The sequence below is a fragment of the Dromaius novaehollandiae genome, chromosome 2, assembly GCF_036370855.1.
Source record: "Dromaius novaehollandiae isolate bDroNov1 chromosome 2, bDroNov1.hap1, whole genome shotgun sequence".
Classification (NCBI taxonomy): Eukaryota; Metazoa; Chordata; class Aves; order Casuariiformes; family Dromaiidae; genus Dromaius; species Dromaius novaehollandiae.
Genome location: NC_088099.1, coordinates 5,311,977 through 5,328,623, shown reverse-complemented (window position 1 = coordinate 5,328,623; position 16,647 = coordinate 5,311,977). Strand labels below are relative to the sequence as shown.

Here is a 16,647-nt window from a genome sequence, read left to right as displayed (position 1 = left end):
AGGATGTGAAGGGAAGCATGACAAAACCCATGGAATATTAGTGTGAACAGATGACCCATTTCCTCTGAATTCCTATAAAAATTCAAGCCATGACTCAGTGCATGTATCATACACACATACAGAATTATTGTCGTCCAGTCATCCTTGAGATTACTATAATTCTAGTCAAACCATATCAGAGAGTACATCTGGAACATCTTCAACTAAGTTACTACAGAAAAATCTTGCCATTTCAACAAATTCCCCTTATATATGAAAGCAAAGAATTAAATGTAATTCCTCTTCATTTCTACACCTACACACACATGCATTCCCATCAAGCACAAATGTTACACCCAAGCAATCATGAAAATACCAAGGATTTTCAAGGAAACAATGCCCCCAAAAGAGAATGAGTTATATCACCTTTCACCTGTTAAAAGCATTGGCTGGTTTAAATCACTTCAGACTGAAATTACATTTTTATTCACTTGGTGATTCAGAAAACTTACACATATATGAGATTCTAAAAATCATTTTATGCCATCTGTTTGTGACACTTAGCGTGAAATTTTTGGGGGGGAGGGGGGGAGTTAGTAATTATAGAGGGAGGAAATCAACATATTGGACTATGTAACAGCATGGCCTGGAAAACAGACAAGGAAAATAACATAACCAATCCCAAAACTTAATGTTTACCATTCTCCCAGCTATAAATAACATTTGTTCTAGATGGCTGCCTTTGGGGGGATTTAGCTGATTTTTCCTCTCTAAAAGTCTGTACCTGCACTGTGAGAAAGCACATGGGTTCAGACACTGCAGACTCTTTGGTCTGCTTCTACACCTCCACCTTGCTGGATGGAACATGCCAATGATTCAATGTTACACAGTCTTATTGTTACAAGGCTTGAAAGTGCCTACAGTTCTCACCTGGATGCAGGGTGAGATTCAGCTTACCTCTTTTGGGGCATTAACAATGTAGAGTTATTGATAGGAGCTTGTTATCCTTGGCTCCTTTTAAAGAAAATCATTTCAAAAGCATGATATTTCTGCCCAATTTTAGACCCTAGTTTAGGATGAAGTAAGTCACCACATTGATAAGAGTATGTTGGTCCATGTTAAGCAAAAGAACAAATTTTTGCCCCTCGTATTTCCCAAAGTTGACTTCATGCTTATGCCTTATACCCTTCACTTATGCGGCTTAGGGTTTTACCACATATGTAAGCCCTTGCTCAAAGTAGAATACAGGCTCACAGGATGTTGAAGCAGGCTGCAGAAAGAGCTTCATCGGAAGATATGTTCTACAAAAGCAGTATGTTCGACTGTCTCCATGTAACAATCAGATTTCATTAATTTCATAGCAGTGCTTTGCTTTTCAGATCACTGATACCTTACAATAATAGTGCAATATGAGAGGCTTCTGGGACTTCTCTCTTCCCTTTTCATATGAAAATGGTATTATAGTAGTTGCACTCAGACTGAGAAAATTCCTTGTGTTCACGCATCATGTAAACAGCCCAGAAAATTATTTTATGCCAACAATTGAGAAGTAAATTGTTTGCCAACTTTTAAGACAGCCTAGTGTGAAATTTAGTTTCTGCAATAAAATCTCTGGACAGGGAAGAACAAAAGGCACATTAGGAATTAATGGAAAGATTTACAATAATATTTACAAAAATATTAAAGAGGCGAAGAACACCTGGAGGAAGGATACAAAATTATAGAAGTTTTCACAAAATTTCATCAATCTTTCCTTTGTTTTCAGCTACAGAATGGAATGGATGATCAATAAAATTAACACAAGGAAAAATATCACATGAGGCAGGGTTGCTTCCTGGTTGGCAATGGCACAAGCTGCAGAGCTCAGGCTAGATTCATAATACAGGTCAATGCACCCATTTATATGCAAATTAAGAGGCAGTTAAGGCAACAAAACTTTCAGACTTAACTATAAAGGTAGATCAGCTTATTGTCCTGATGGAATTGATACAGTCAGAGTAAAGCACAATTGATCTGACATATTACGCAGAAAGAGTTTATCTTTTCCTTAAGCCTCACTTCCTTGGTCATCACTCATGGCTGAAGAACTGGCTGAATGGTAATATCTGCAGTCATACAAGATTAAATTTCTCCTTTGCGTGAATTTACTGGGAGGAAAGAGGGTGTGCAGGGGAAAGCAATAATCCTACCTCTCCTCTCAGTAGTATCACTCATTGCAGCATCTGTCTTCAGTCACCCTCAGAGCAGCAGCTGGGGATGTGCCTCTCCCACTTCTGAAGCATGGCTGGATTCAATTTCACAGCTATGACAATATCATTTTCACACTGTTGCATTTTAGCCAGACAATAGCATCTCAGTACAAGAATCAGTGCTTTGCCCTACTTTTAAAAACTGGCATGAGCAAGGTGAAGACCCCATATTCTCCCCACTCTTTCCTACTGTCTGCCTTCTAGAGAGTCTGTGATATTCTCTTCTTTCTCCATCCTACTGCCAGTGCCCCTCAGTGCTCCTGCGCTACCTCTCTGTCAGAACATCCTTCTCTCTTAACCTGAGAAGTTAGTTAGATTCAGGCTTTGGAAACCTGAGGGTAGAACCAGGCAATAGAAACAGTAAAGTAATAAAGCTTTGAGGTTAAGCTTTCGTACAATGTTTTGAATTGAAGGACTGGTGTTTTTCATGGCAGATACTCCACTGACCTTATTGAGATGGCTCAAGGTCCATCTCCAGCTCAGATGAGCTGTCAGTCTGGTCAGAGCACCTTAGTCTCTATAGTAATTGTCACACGAGGGCCAGATATGACTCACACATTCACCTGTCTTTCATTACCCAGCCTTGATGCCCCTTGCTGCATTTGGAGAACTGTGGGAAGCATGAGTTTGGACCGGTCTGAATATAGACACATTATATGTGCTGACTGATCAGTCAATGGATATGGTCAGGTCAACAGACTAAATTATGAAAGATGAGTGTTGTTATTAGTACATCTGCAGCTGTTTCCAGGTGTGACAAATTCAAAGCTTTCTTTCTGTGTCACACCACTGTACATTCTCACCGCTGAAAACACAAGGCTGGTGGCACTGTGTTTATCTCAGCGGGGAAAGAGGTTCCTGGAGCAAGGACACTTTGAAAACAGATCCTACAGTAACAGGAAGCCACAGAGAAAGAGAAATAAATACCTGTTATATTGGTGCGGGCTGACAAAGCTTCACAGTACTTTTCCAGCAGAACAGACAAGGGCAAGTTCACAGAAGATTCACAGTGGAGAACTATCTGAATGAACAGAGAGAAACAAAACAAAACAAACAGTAAAGCAGCAGAGAACGGCAGAATTTCTCATTTATGAGTAGAACAATCGCCAGTATTTTTACAGCCATTCCCATTCATAACTGGTTCACATACAGACACCCCTCAATATAGAGAACATTTCTGGTTACACTTGCTTAGCTCCATGACATCAGGTGGTGTTCCTAAGACTAAATGCAGACACCTGCATTAGGTAGGAACTATCTACCCTGGGCTTCTTCTTGTCCCCCAGGGCTTAACCCACTCAATAGCATGAAAGCTCAGGACACAATTTATCTTGCCTTAAAGTATATGCCTAAAACATAGCAGATGAATCATACCCCACTCAAGACCGTATGTGGAATTTATCTCAATTAACTTTAAATGTCTACATAGGTGCTAAAGGTCTGTGCACGGAGAAGAAGGAGAGACAGGAACTGCCAAAGAACAATTCAGAAGGCTTTAGGAAAGTGTTTCTATTGACTGTATAGGAAAAGCAGGCATCCCTGTAATGTGATCCTTGGCTCTTGTTACCCGGTAAGAAACACAGGAGTCTCTGACCCTCAGAATTCGGAGTGCTGAGCTCTCCTCTGAGGTCAAGCACTAGTGAAAAAGAGAGCAGCAACATCAGCATGAGCACTTCAAGAAAGCTGCAGGTTTGGTAAGGCAAAACAGTACATAACAAACTAGATTTTAGGAAACATATTTAGACGTGAAGACAAGGAATATGTGAAAGGTGAAATTACAGAAGTGTCCACTGCATACAGAGGAGAGGTAGCCCGCTGAACCATACATCTAAATGTACAGCTGAGTTGGGATGATGCTGGGAGCAAGAGCAGAACTTCAAGAATGGCAGAACTAAAAGTGATCAGAAAATTCAAGAATGACACATCACTAACAGAAACTTCCATTTTCAGACTGAAGTAAAAGCTTCCTGACTACTTCTGAGGGGATATAAAACCTTGAAAATGCACAAAATTGTTCTTCTACTTATGCAGAATGACTCTAACATAATACAGGCAGCTCTTGCTCAAGGAAATGACCATACCCTTGATTGTTGACATTACATTTCAGTGCTTTAAAGTGATTGCAGAACTTTTTATGTCACTGAATTCCTCATCACTTAATAAGCAGTGGAATAAACAATCATGGCAATAGAATTCATCAGCAGTGTTAGTCTCTAAAGAGCAGCTATTCTTTGTACAATAACATTTTTATACATTTCTCACTTTCCTGGTATGTTACAAAATACGAAGTCTTGAAATACAAACAAAAAGCCCTTCCCAGATTTTATTCCTGTCAAATAAACATGGTGAATCCATTTTTTTCTCCCCCAGGGAGACTCGAACTCCTGCCTCCCATAGCAAATCCTTCCAGGCTACTGACCATGCATGCTCAGGTCAAGGCAACAAGTCAGGGAAAGGCAACAGCACTGCTGCAGCCAGAGCAGATGCCATCTCACAGGGCTCTGTACTCAACCGAGTCAGCTAGAAAGCAGAGTCTCTAGTGGTCATGTCATGACATAGCACAGGCACTTCTTCCCTTATGTCTCCCCCCCTCTGCTACCTCACAGGCCAAAGCACTGTCTCACACTTCAAAGAAGAAACTCAAGACATCTACATGTACTGTAAATACACTGCAGGTTCAGCTGTCCACTTCATAAGATGATGGGAAAGAACACACAGAGGTCAAGTTTAGCACAGCATGTGTAGGAACGAAAAAGGTTAAATGTCACATTTGCTTTAGGGTCAACTTAGGTTCACTTGGCTAACAGGAAAAACGCCTTCCACATATTATGTTACTTTTGCTTTCATTTTCTCTCCACTTACCATAACAAATAGCTTTCTTGTGTGTAACACTAATTTTATAAATTATATTTAAAACAGACAAAGCCAAAAAACAAAACCCTTAAACAATGAGAACAGCAAAAAAAAAGAAAGATCTAAGTTACGCATAATTTTAAAGATAAAGAACTGGGCCTGCGACTGTATATATTTATTGAAATATTAGTTGCCTTCAGTAACTAAGGCACTACTTTACTCAAACTGCACTTCCTCTTAAGACACGTCCTGTCCCAAGTCCTCTTCCCGAGTCAGTTCTAGACGGTCTTGCACATTAATCTGAAATATGTGCTGAAATATCTCTCTTAATTTCTATGAGCCACTATGGACATTTATGAAAAAATAGAAATAATACACTAAGTCAGAGATTAAGGAGAAAGGATTCCCTTATGTTCTAAAGCAGGAGCACCAAATAATAGTCTTCAGGCCAGTGCTGACTCTCCAGAACAATATATCCAGCCTTCGGCCCACTTCCTGTTCACACCTGAGAGGGCTTTCAGGAAAGAGGTGGATGAACTGTTCTAGTGCATCACTGCCTGCCTCCCTCATGGTCAGTTCAGACCCTTCCCCTTGACGATGGCCTTTGCACTTCATTCATCCATGAAAGGTCGTCTTCTCTGTCAGAGGGCATACCGCTACAAGACACCATTAGAGGAACTTGCCATAAGATCACCTCTAGATATGGGAAGGGCAGGTGAAAAGGGCAAGAATCTGAGAGACTTGAGAAGTCTCAAGACACTAGTGCTCTTCCTCTGAAAATGCCCATGGAATGGCCTCAATCCCGCAGACATTTGTTTATGCACAGTTTGTTCTCTGTCATGCAAGTACTTCCATGAATTACTAACATGAAGTCATAGATACACATATTCAACATTACATAACATATATAACCATATATAACATACCTCAATGGATCCATATGGAGAGCCCTGGGCATAGACAAATGTCTGACCCAATGCAGTGTTGCCTCCTCTCAGTTCCTACCAGAATTTGTGGTTGTTTCATGCAAATTAGAGTGGACCTTAATTTTAACCATGATTAGCACAGAGTCCTGATCTGTAAGATTACTGCATTCTTCTAAGTAGTGGTATAGAGAAAACAAAGTTGCATTGTGATCCACCTGTGCGAGAGAGGTTGATTTCTTCTCTCATACTAGAAAGAGCTACAGTCATATAAACAAGTCCAAATAGTTATGAATATGATCTAAAACAGTCAGTATAGGCATGCATACAATGGACAGCTTCTTGTAAGTTTAAATATCTAGCAATAACGAGAAGTAAAATGGATGAAGTCAGCATGAATGAAAACTGAGGGAAAGAGCTGAAGTGGGAAAGGATGGCACATGAAATTGCAACATTTGCTGCTCAGTGGAGGGAGTGAAGCTAGGGAGGCAGTGAATGCTGCCAAACATGGACAGATGCGTACATTCTGCTTTCCCACTTTCACATAAGAATTCCTAAATATAATATTCTAGCTGTCTGATAAAAAAACAACTTTTTAGAAAATGCTGTTGTAGCCCCTTGTAAAATATCTGCTGGTGGCATGCTGAAAAAATCAGAGGTGTTAACACTGGAGACCTAGTCTCAAAATAGGAGAGTAAAAACTCTCCTTTGCAAAAAATGTAGGATCTAGTACTTGTGAGGACCTAGAGAAGCCCATCCTGTGGAACTGTATCAGCATTTGATCAGAGGACCAGGAAGACTGTGGAATTTATCTCAACTAGCTCAGACCTCCAAAATAAAGAGAGCAACAGCTGAGCTGATCACTCAGGGCTCCCTTTACAGTGTAGGGAGAGAAATAGGAATTTTTCAGGTGCAGTTCATCTGCTGTATTTTAAAATTTTAAGTTGAAATGAGTCAGGCCTTGATCTACATTGACTGCATTAGCTAGGTCCCACCCATTACAAGGACAGACTAATTTATATGTAGGAATTTCTACTGAGGATATATCTGTTGAATAAAATGAATCCTTCCTAAACTGTTTTTAAACATTAAATACAAAAAGATAGGTGAAAACATTCTTAGCAGTGCTGGCTACAGAAGACAGGAACATATCACCATCTTATATAGTTATCTGGAGTGCTCCTGTTTTCTTTCATTTACCAAAAAGATAAAGTGACCTTCCAGCAATGAATAATTTTGTATAGTTATAGATCACAACACATGCTCACATCATAGCTGACAAGAGAAGGATCCATCTCACATCTCCACTGCAACACAAAAATTAGGCCTCAGTCTAAATTCGCCATCGATGCTCCTTTTAAACTCAAAGCACTTCCTACTCCTGAGACAGAGATCTACAGCAATGGCATGAATGATGTCAGGAAGGTGCTTATGCCTAGCTTAGATGACTAACCTACACTACAGGCATAGATTTGAGCATATCAAAGTAAGGGGAGACAATTGCCATCCACCCATCTTCCCTCCTAAGCCCCTTAATTGATGGAGCAGGAATCAGAAGAGCTTGTCCAGTCAAATCTCTATGCCCTCCCAAAGCAACATGAGATACCAAGAAGGAGTAAAATAACATTTGAACCATGGGCTACAGCTATCTTCAAATAAAATTATTTAGTGGAAAGATTTTTCAGGCCACACACTTGAAGAGTTTCTCTCTTAAGTCCCCAGGATATTTGTGGATATCATGTTCAGCATCTGGAAGGGGAGCAAGTCCTTCAAACTGCTCCTGTCTTCATGTCTGCCCTTTTGCTAGGTCTTCACACCAAGACCATGACTAATTCTTGCCAACTCTTTCAACCCCACACTATGAATCCCCTCAGCATTTCACATATGATTCACCTCACTCAGCTACCTCAGAACCCATTATGTTCGGTGGATACATGGTGGAAAAAAAAAGCACTGTCAAGGCACAATCCGTCACCTTATTTTAAACATCCACTTTAGGATGAGATGACTCATGCACTGGACCCACAGACAACTCTCTACTGGCCACACAGGGAACCCAGGGTGACTAGCTCAAACTTAAAAATCTCATTTACTAAAGTTAATCTCAGCACAGTATATCAGCTACTTCCCTCAGGAAAACTTTTATCTACCTGAATAGTCCCTGCGAAGACCACTCATCCATCCAACCTCATCACACCATCACTACACTCTGAGGCCTCCCTTCACAGCTCCCACCATTTCTAGCTTATCAAATTTGAGCTCCTCATCCTTTTTTAGGACCTCTGCCAACATACCTCCAACTTTTTTACAATCTCCCATTCTGGATCAAGGCATTAATCAGCTAGTGATATCAGCTGTCGCAGTTCACAGAATGTCAGCAATAGTAGCTCTACTATTCCTCATAGTAGTAATAGTCCTAATGGTACCTCGATGTCCTCCATAAAATGTTCCTTTCAGTAAAGATGTCATGATAATTCACTGCTGATGATTAGTGCCCCCTCTGTCTCTTTCTTAATTCTCTTTCTCTTCATCCATTGCTTCTTTTCTAAACTGTTAGCTCTCTGGGGCTAGAGCCCAGTTTTAGCTTCTGTATCTGAAAACACAAATCACAGTGAAATTGGACTCCAAGACTGGAACAAGGGAAGATCAAACAACAGTCTGTCACTACCTAAAGGGAAATTATAGAGGAGTTGGATTCTTCTCAGAATTTTACAGCAAAAGGACAAGAGGCAATGTTCACAATGTGCAGCAAGGGAAATCCTGACTGGACCTGAAGAAAAAATTATGCACCATGACAGTGGCTGAGCACTGGAAAAGGTGTCCAGAGATATTGTGGAACCTCCATCCTTGCAGATTTTCAAAACTCAACCCTGAGCAGCCGGATCTGGAGTTAGCCCTGCTTTGAGCAGGAGGCTATACAAGAGACCTCCAGATATCCCTTCCAACCTAAATTATTTTTTTATTCTGTGATTCTAGGACATATAACCCATATGGCAATAAGAATAACAGATAACAGTTATTCCCAAACCCTTCTTACTACCAGTGCTGTAATTATGTTAACAGTTTACAGATTGTATCTTAAACAATAACCAGCAATCTATAGGCTCTTTCATTCATACTACTAATATTTTGGACTCTGTTCTTATGATCATAGAATCACAGCATCACAGAAGAGTTGGGTTGGAAAGGACTTCTGGAGATCATCTGGTCCAAACTCCCTGCTCAAGCAGGGTCAGCCAGAGCAGGTTGTATGGAACCAGGTGGCTTTTCAATATCTCCAAGGATGGAGACTCTGCAATTTCTCTGTGCAACCTGTTCCAGTGCTGTCACCCTCACAGTGAAAAAGTGTTTTCTTATGCTCAAACAGAATTTCCTGTGCTTCAATGTGTGCCCATTGCCTTTCATCCGGAGAAGGCACCATCGAGAAGAGTCTGGCTCCACCTTCTTTACCATCTTCTTTCCATCAAATACTTATGAACATTGATAAGATCCCCCTGAGCCTTCTCTTCTCCAGGTTGAATAGAACTCTCAACCTTTCCTCATATGACAGATAATTCAGTCACTTAATCATCTTTGTGGCCCTTGGCTGGAGTCACTCTAGTAAATCCATGTCTTTATTGTACTGGGGAGCCCAGCACTGGGCACAGCACTCCAGCTGCAGCCTCACCAGTGCTGAGCAGAGGGGAAGGATCACCTCCCTTGACCTGCTGGCAAGTACTAATTCAAAAATTAGGACAAATGCCATGAAAAGAAGATACTCTATCAACAGCATTTAAGGTATTTTAAAATTATTTTTATATTCAAAGATAGAATTTTCTTAACTTTTTTTTCTGGCAGAAATAAAGAAATACTGAAATTCTGCCAAGATTTGAAAATGTTCATGAAAAGATACTTGCTTTGAGAAAGTAGGGTTTTGTTACTCTTAGGAAGGTCTATGACCCCCGAGATGGACTTTAAACAGCTGATCTCCCAGCAGACAGTACATAAAGCTGGATGAATAAAGGTCCATTTTCAGATCCGCTCTCTATCTGATTTAGAGCTCACCTAGTCAAAATCCTGTCACATGCTCTGAGGCATCACTCTTGCCTGCCAGGCAGCCAGAGATAACCCTGGCCTTCCATGCTGCTTTGACAGGGTCAGTTGACAAGAGAAGGAGCAGACTGGTCCCTAGATGACCTTGCTCCCAAGACAAGGAAACAACATGAGCACAAGACTCCTCTAAGTAGCCCTGGGGACTGGAGCTGAGCAAGCAGAAAGGTTACGCCTGTGATGTCCACACTACAAAGTACAGCCACTGGAGCTGGCTCACGGTCCATCTCTCTGCTTCTGCTGGCATGGATCCTCCTGAAATCCAAGCTATGGCTGGGCTGTGGGAGTCTGCTACTGCCACTCAAACGGAATTGATACTTCAGTTCATGCAGTGAGATGCCTGTGAGCAGAGCCTGGCTGCCAGCCCCACAGACAACCTGTTCAGACTCATCAGCACACTTCCTTTTATTTGCTTTCCTCCTCTTCCTTCTTCACGCCTTCCTCCCTGATTCTCCACGCGAAAGGCTGCCACTGTTAGAGGACAGCACCCCCAAAACACAGGACAACACAGAAATAGCACTATTCAAGACACCTCCTGCATCCCAGCAACTCAGGTAACAACAAGAGAGATTACCCCACAGTCCTCAGAGGCAAGAGGCTCCCTTTCAGTTCTCTGGCACTTCAGCTACTATTACCAGGGCAAGAGTTTAGCATTGCATCAAGGACAACTAATGTATTTTAATCTCCATCTGCATTATTCACTATTTTACTTCCACTGCATACACAATCAAGAGAGTGGATAGTTATTCAATCAGGATTACACAAAACTTTATAGGGCTTTAATTAGTTTTGCTTTCTTACAGCTCTCCCTTGAAGTACTGCTCAGCTCTCGACATACCAAATGGATTTTCTTACTTAGTGAAAACAAGCTGAGTTCCTGAACAAACACAAGCAGTTAGTTGATCATTCCCAGAGAAGGACAGCTTCCAAGTTTTCCACCCATTTAGCTCTGCAATACAGCTGTCAATCTGGGAAACAAGACGTGCAGGGGCACGAGCAACACACTCCCAGCAACTGACTCACAACGTGGGCTCACTCGCACAGGGAGAGGTACTCTTGAGCCAAGGGTCAGGTCAGGCTATCGAAACTCATCTCTTTGAAACAGTTTTCTGTTCTGAACACCAACTGTTCTGAACACTGTGACTGCCACATGTGCCTCCAAAGTGGCACTGCCTTTGTCAAGATCACGTAGAGCAGACAGGTCTTCTGCTTGTGAGAGCTGATCCAAATATCCCCAGACCCAGAGAACTGACTGCTACCCAACTTACAAAAGCAGGACATGGCTATATTGCAAAGAGCATTGCAGGAAGCAGCTAAGAACTACCCATACACTCGCACCAGAAACTGGAAGTGGAATTTTCACACATTTGGACATAATTCACAAAATCATTAAGCATCTGTTTTCTGCAGGATAGCACTTGTTAGCTGATTCTGACCACAACAGTAAGCAACTATTTTCTATTTGTCTTTTCTTATAAGGGCGACAGCAATGTTTATCAAACTCTTCAAAGAGAGAGAAAAAAAAAGAAAACCACATAAAACTTTATCCAAAAACTTTAACCTCAAAACAAATATAGCTACTTTCACATTTATTAAGATGAAAAGGATTAACTGGAAAAGAAAGTAGTTCTCTATAAAGAAATCACTTGATAAAGCAAACCAGCAGGAAGTGTTTAATTATCAAGGATGATTCTTATGAAAGATAAGGAGGCAAAGAAAATGTTTATGTAGTGCTTTAATACATTTCATTGAATATCTAGAACTAGGCAATGAAGCTGCCATGTGGCTAGTTGGACAGCACCAGTCTTACACCAAGAATTAAGGTTGAACTTGAAGAGAGAACAGACTACATTCCAGATGAAACTAGTATAGCTTAAAAGAATAGAAGGATATATGTGTAATCAAGATTTGATCTATTCATGTCAATTTATAGACAGGGAGGATGAATTCCTGCAGAAATGTCATTTACTGGATAAAGTTTTATTCTAAAGTAAACCAGCTTTTCCCCAAAGGCTCCTTGTTGGGTCTTCAGGGTTGTAAAGCTGAAAGTGATATAAGCTTAAAATGATCAAATTCGGCAGTGAACGTAGCCTATCCTTACCATCCAAATTTCCTCCACTCCCCTCCCAAAAAATAAAAAAAATTGCAGAAATATTAAAAAAATCCAGAAATGTGTAAAAGTTTGTTCTAGGAGTAATATTTTAAAAATATTTAGCTTGATAACCTACATGGCAGAACAAAATCAAAAAAGAAAATACGGAACACACTCTTTAAAAATTTGATAACATTCCATTACCTTACTTTTTTATTGCGAGTATCTCAGCTCATCACATCGCCCTGCAGTAGTCACTAACACAAAGAAGGCTGAATTAAAAGCAATGGAGAGTGTGCCTTAGAGGAAAATACCTCCCTCGGGCACCACTGATAGCCCTGAGCAATGAGAGTACAGTATGCTCCATCTAAGCTAATAAATCAGTAAGTGCCAAGGCCTGTTTTAAATACTTAATCATTTATACTATTACATTTTTTAGAATGGTGCCTGGCCACATTTTTGCCCCAAACCATCCAGTAGTATCCCAGGCTGTTCCTGGGAATGATCTGGGAGTTTGACAGAGCTATGGACCATGCCCAGTAGGCAGTTTGCACAGAGTCACCCCATTTTGGAGGTTGAAAGTTTAATAGCATAGACACAAGCCATTCTCTGGCATTTGGCCTCAAGGCTAGAGAACGGTCCTGGCACTTTTTAGTTTATTAGCAGAGCTGTAAGCTACAAGAGAAACACTGAACACATGTGGAGCTGATAGCAGATGCTCTGAAACGAGTTCTGTGCATCGTCTTCCTCCTCCAGCTTCAACGGAGGTACACAACAAGCAGGGCAGAAAGAATTGTGGCCTAGTTTGTGATATGAGGGCCACGGGGTTTAGAGGACTCGGTCATTACTTCTCCCCAGCTATTGATGGACTAGCGAAATATAAGCAGATGCCTTGTATGAACAAAAGCTGAAGGCTGTTTGTTTTCTAGCTGACGACAACTATGAATATCAGTGAAATATTCCATGGAAAAGCTACCAGTCAATCAACATCAGCCTTTTTTCCTTGCATCTAACTGTCTCCTTCAAACGTAATTACCACAAGATGGCTACAGACTTAAACCCTACCAAAGTACGACACTAGCAGAGACTTCTCACGATCAGACGTTTATGCTGCATTAATTCACAGTAGGACTGAATTTTGGCAGTCTCGGACCAGGAATATTATTTAACGTGTCACCACTGGCTGATATATCCAAACTGCTCTGGCTATTTTAACAGTTTTAGGAGAGCATATGAATTATGACAAGCTTTGCTTTTGTTTTTGATAAATCCTTCCCCTTCCCCCCAAATACGTGAGCTCAGCAAGGACTCTGTATCAAAATGTCAAAGGATTCATTTGCCTTTGTTTTATGATTTGTTTGTTTGTTTGTTTTTCACATTCAAGTATATGCATTTTCCAGTGTATCATATGTACAGAAACCCTTTACAGAACATAAATCTCAGGGCATGCTGTGCAAGTCTTCACTCTTCTGCTGACCAGCCCTGTGAAATCTGACAGATCACTTGCACCAGCATTTTCATGTGGCAGATCTAATTCTGTACTAGAAAGTTGCCTCATTTCTTAAGTGTTGCAAACTTGCAGTTCCCATAAAACACAATTGCTCAGCTGCTGTGAAAACTTAAGCTTGCTTTACTTAATCATATAAGGGCCTGCTCCCACAAGCAGCTACGTCTTTTCTCAAATCCAGCAACGTAAATAGACCCATTGACTCCAAGTCAACTTACAAGTGTTTGCAAGTTGAACATCAACATAAGAGCTTTGAATTTGAGCCAAAGTTTTAAAATGTTGCTACTAAACTTTTGGGTGCAAAGCTTTGTCCAGCTTTAAAGCAGAGACTGAGATCTACCAGTTACATTCGTGGATGAAAACAATCCCCCAAAGAAGGGTAAAGGCTCTGCATTTATTATAGCTGGAGCAACAAGTGTCCTATACATAAGGCTGAAGATGGCATTCCAGTACATTATCTCAACATATACCACAAACATACACACGAGTCTGTATTAGACCCAAGTATGCTACATCCAAACATGCTCCTCCATATAAACACACTCAGAATATACTCCAAATACACCTTTCTCTCCGAATAAAAGGATCTTCTGCAAATGACATTTTGATTCTTCATCCTCACTACTTTAAAAACAAAATCTTCCTTTCAAGGAAGTTTTTTTGTCTTTAGGGAAACAAGCCAACCACCAAAATTTACAGAAATAATCCAAATTCAAAGCTACAGAAAACTGAAAATCTGTCCACAGATTACATCTGGAGGGGAAACACATAATGTTTTTTGATTCATTGAAAAGGGATTAGCCTGGGAACTCTGGGTACCTCTGGCTCTGTCAGCCTCACTGGCAAGAAGTCCCTCACAGTTTAAAACATAAACTGTTTTTCTGGACCTGGGGAGAGCAATAAGGGGAAACAACTCTGGAACAGAAGAAGGCAGAAGCGGAGACTAGGAAGAAATGGGGTTTGGAATTGAAAATAGCAAGTGTGTAGACTCATGCCACTCTGATCCCATGTGCCCTGATCCCTGACTGGCAAAAAAGACATTGGCGAAGCTGAGAAAATACTTTGTCTTCCAAGATCAAGAAAGCTACTGCAAAGCTCTTAACAAGAAATTGTTGTTTTCCTTTCGAGCCTTTTGCTTTCCGAGACCCGGCTTCCCTTTACCCTTCTTTGTAAAGTTAGATAACAAGACAAGATAGAACAGGAGGAAATAAAACAGCTTTTCTTCCTTTTTTCTAAGGGGATATTAAAGATGAGCCACTTGTGCTACAAGCCAGAAGGCTCACTGCCGCTTTTTTAATGCTGCAGGAACAGCCACAACAAATTACAAGCAAGATCAATGCAGCTCCTGCTTAATCTCTCACATCTGCTCTGCAGGTATCACTTCACACACTATCACTCAAACAAGCCACCAAAAAAGTTGGTCCAACTTTGGAGCGTGGGCTGGGAAAGATTTTTTAAGTCCAGGCTGACACAGGCCACGGAGCAGCCACTGTGCTGGGTGCGTGGGCCGAGCCCTGTCCTTCGCCACCACCGTTTGCTGATCCCTAAGGTGAAGGAGTAATGGGAAACTGAGCACACGCGGCGAGGAGAGGGAGGCTGGCTGTGGGTGAGAGGCTGAGGACGAAGGGAAGCGCCTGGGCCACTCGCACTCCCGCTGAAGTGGGGAGGTGGCAGGAAAACGCCTTTCGTGTGGGGCAGGGACAGCCTTCGGGGCTGGCGCTGCGACCCCAGGCGAGTGCCCACGCTGGGCCTTTTTGCTAAGGGAGTCGGGGCATGGGGAGAGGGGAAGCAGCTCCTTCGCTGACAAGGGGCTACCCACGCCTCAGCCCGGGGGCTCTGAGGGGACCGCGTCGCCCCCAGCGGTGACCCACCGCCGGGACGGGGTCTCCCAGCGCCCAGGGATGCGGCGGGATTGTGAGGGAGCAGGGAAACGGCCTGCGGGATGGGGTCGCCCAGGCCCTGCAGACTGCGGGAGCGGCCAGCGGGACGGGGTCCGTCAGCGCCCGGGAAGGGCGGGATCTGTGAGGGAGCCGTTAACGGCCCCCGGGACGGGGTCTCTCAGGGGCGGGTGGGACCCGTGAGGGAGCGGGTAACGGCCTCGGGGACGAGGTCTCTCAACGCCCGGGGATGGGGCGGGATCTGTGAGGGAGCCGTTAACGGCCCCCGGGACGGGGTCTCTCAGGGGCGGGCGGGGTCGAGGAGGGAGCCGTTAACGGCCCCCGGGACAGGGTCTCTCAGAGGCGGGCGGGACCCGTGAGGGAGCCGTTAACGGCCCCCGGGACGGGGTCTCTCAGGGGCGGGCGGGGTCGGGGAGGGAGCCGTTAACGGCCCCGGGGACGGGGTCTCTCGGGGCGGGCGGGACCCGTGAGGGAGCCGTTAACAGCCCACGGGACGGGGTCTCTCATTGCCCGGAGACTGAGGGAGCGAGTAACGCCCCCGGGACGGGGTCTCTCAGCGCCCGGCGGCGGGCGCGACGTGTGAGGGGGCGCAGCCACCGCTCCCTCAAAGACCGCGGGGCTCCCCGCAGTCGTGGGGCGTCCCCGTCCCTCCTTCCCTGCTCCCCCCGCCGCGCCACCCCCTCCACGGCCCCGGCGGGCTTCGGCACTTACGGGCAGGAGCAGGAGCGCGGCGGCCGCCGCCGCCGGGAGGCTGCGCTGCGGCGCCCGCCCCGCCATGGGGCCGCGGGGTCTCTCCGGGGCCGGCGCTGCCCGCTCAGCCGGAGCCTCCGCGCTGCCCCGGCTCTGGCATCTCCCCCCGCCGCTGCCCTTGACCCCTGCCCGCCCGCGGAGGAGCCAGCCCCGGCGCCGCCGGCGCGTCCCAGGGCAAACCCCCCGGAGGGAGGGAGGGAGCCGGGCGGGGGAGCCAAACCCGCCCTCCGCCTGGGACGCTTCGGGGATGGAGGCGGCTGGAGGCGCCCCGGGGGAGCGCGACCCCCGAAGCCTCCAGGAGCAAGGG

At 43.9% G+C, this 16,647-nt stretch overlaps 1 protein-coding gene across 4 annotated transcripts in view; it reads right to left on the bottom strand.

Moving 5' to 3' along the window:
- Window positions 1-16,399, bottom strand: part of CRHR2 (corticotropin releasing hormone receptor 2) — a 163,496-nt gene extending 147,097 nt beyond the window's left edge. For 2 of the 4 annotated variants that reach the window (XM_026097359.2, XM_064505688.1), the window contains exons 1-2: window positions 16,302-16,399; window positions 3,156-3,249 (exon numbers count right to left, since the gene is read on the bottom strand). In XM_026097359.2, the coding sequence (XP_025953144.2) occupies window positions 3,156-3,249; window positions 16,302-16,367 (160 nt within the window). In that variant the 5' untranslated portion in view covers window positions 16,368-16,399. Of the gene's footprint in view, window positions 1-2,168; window positions 2,282-3,155; window positions 3,250-16,301 lie in introns of those variants that run through there. The other 2 variants (XM_064505689.1, XM_064505690.1) reach the window with 1 other exon arrangement.
- Between the last annotated feature and the right edge of the window lie 248 nt (window positions 16,400-16,647).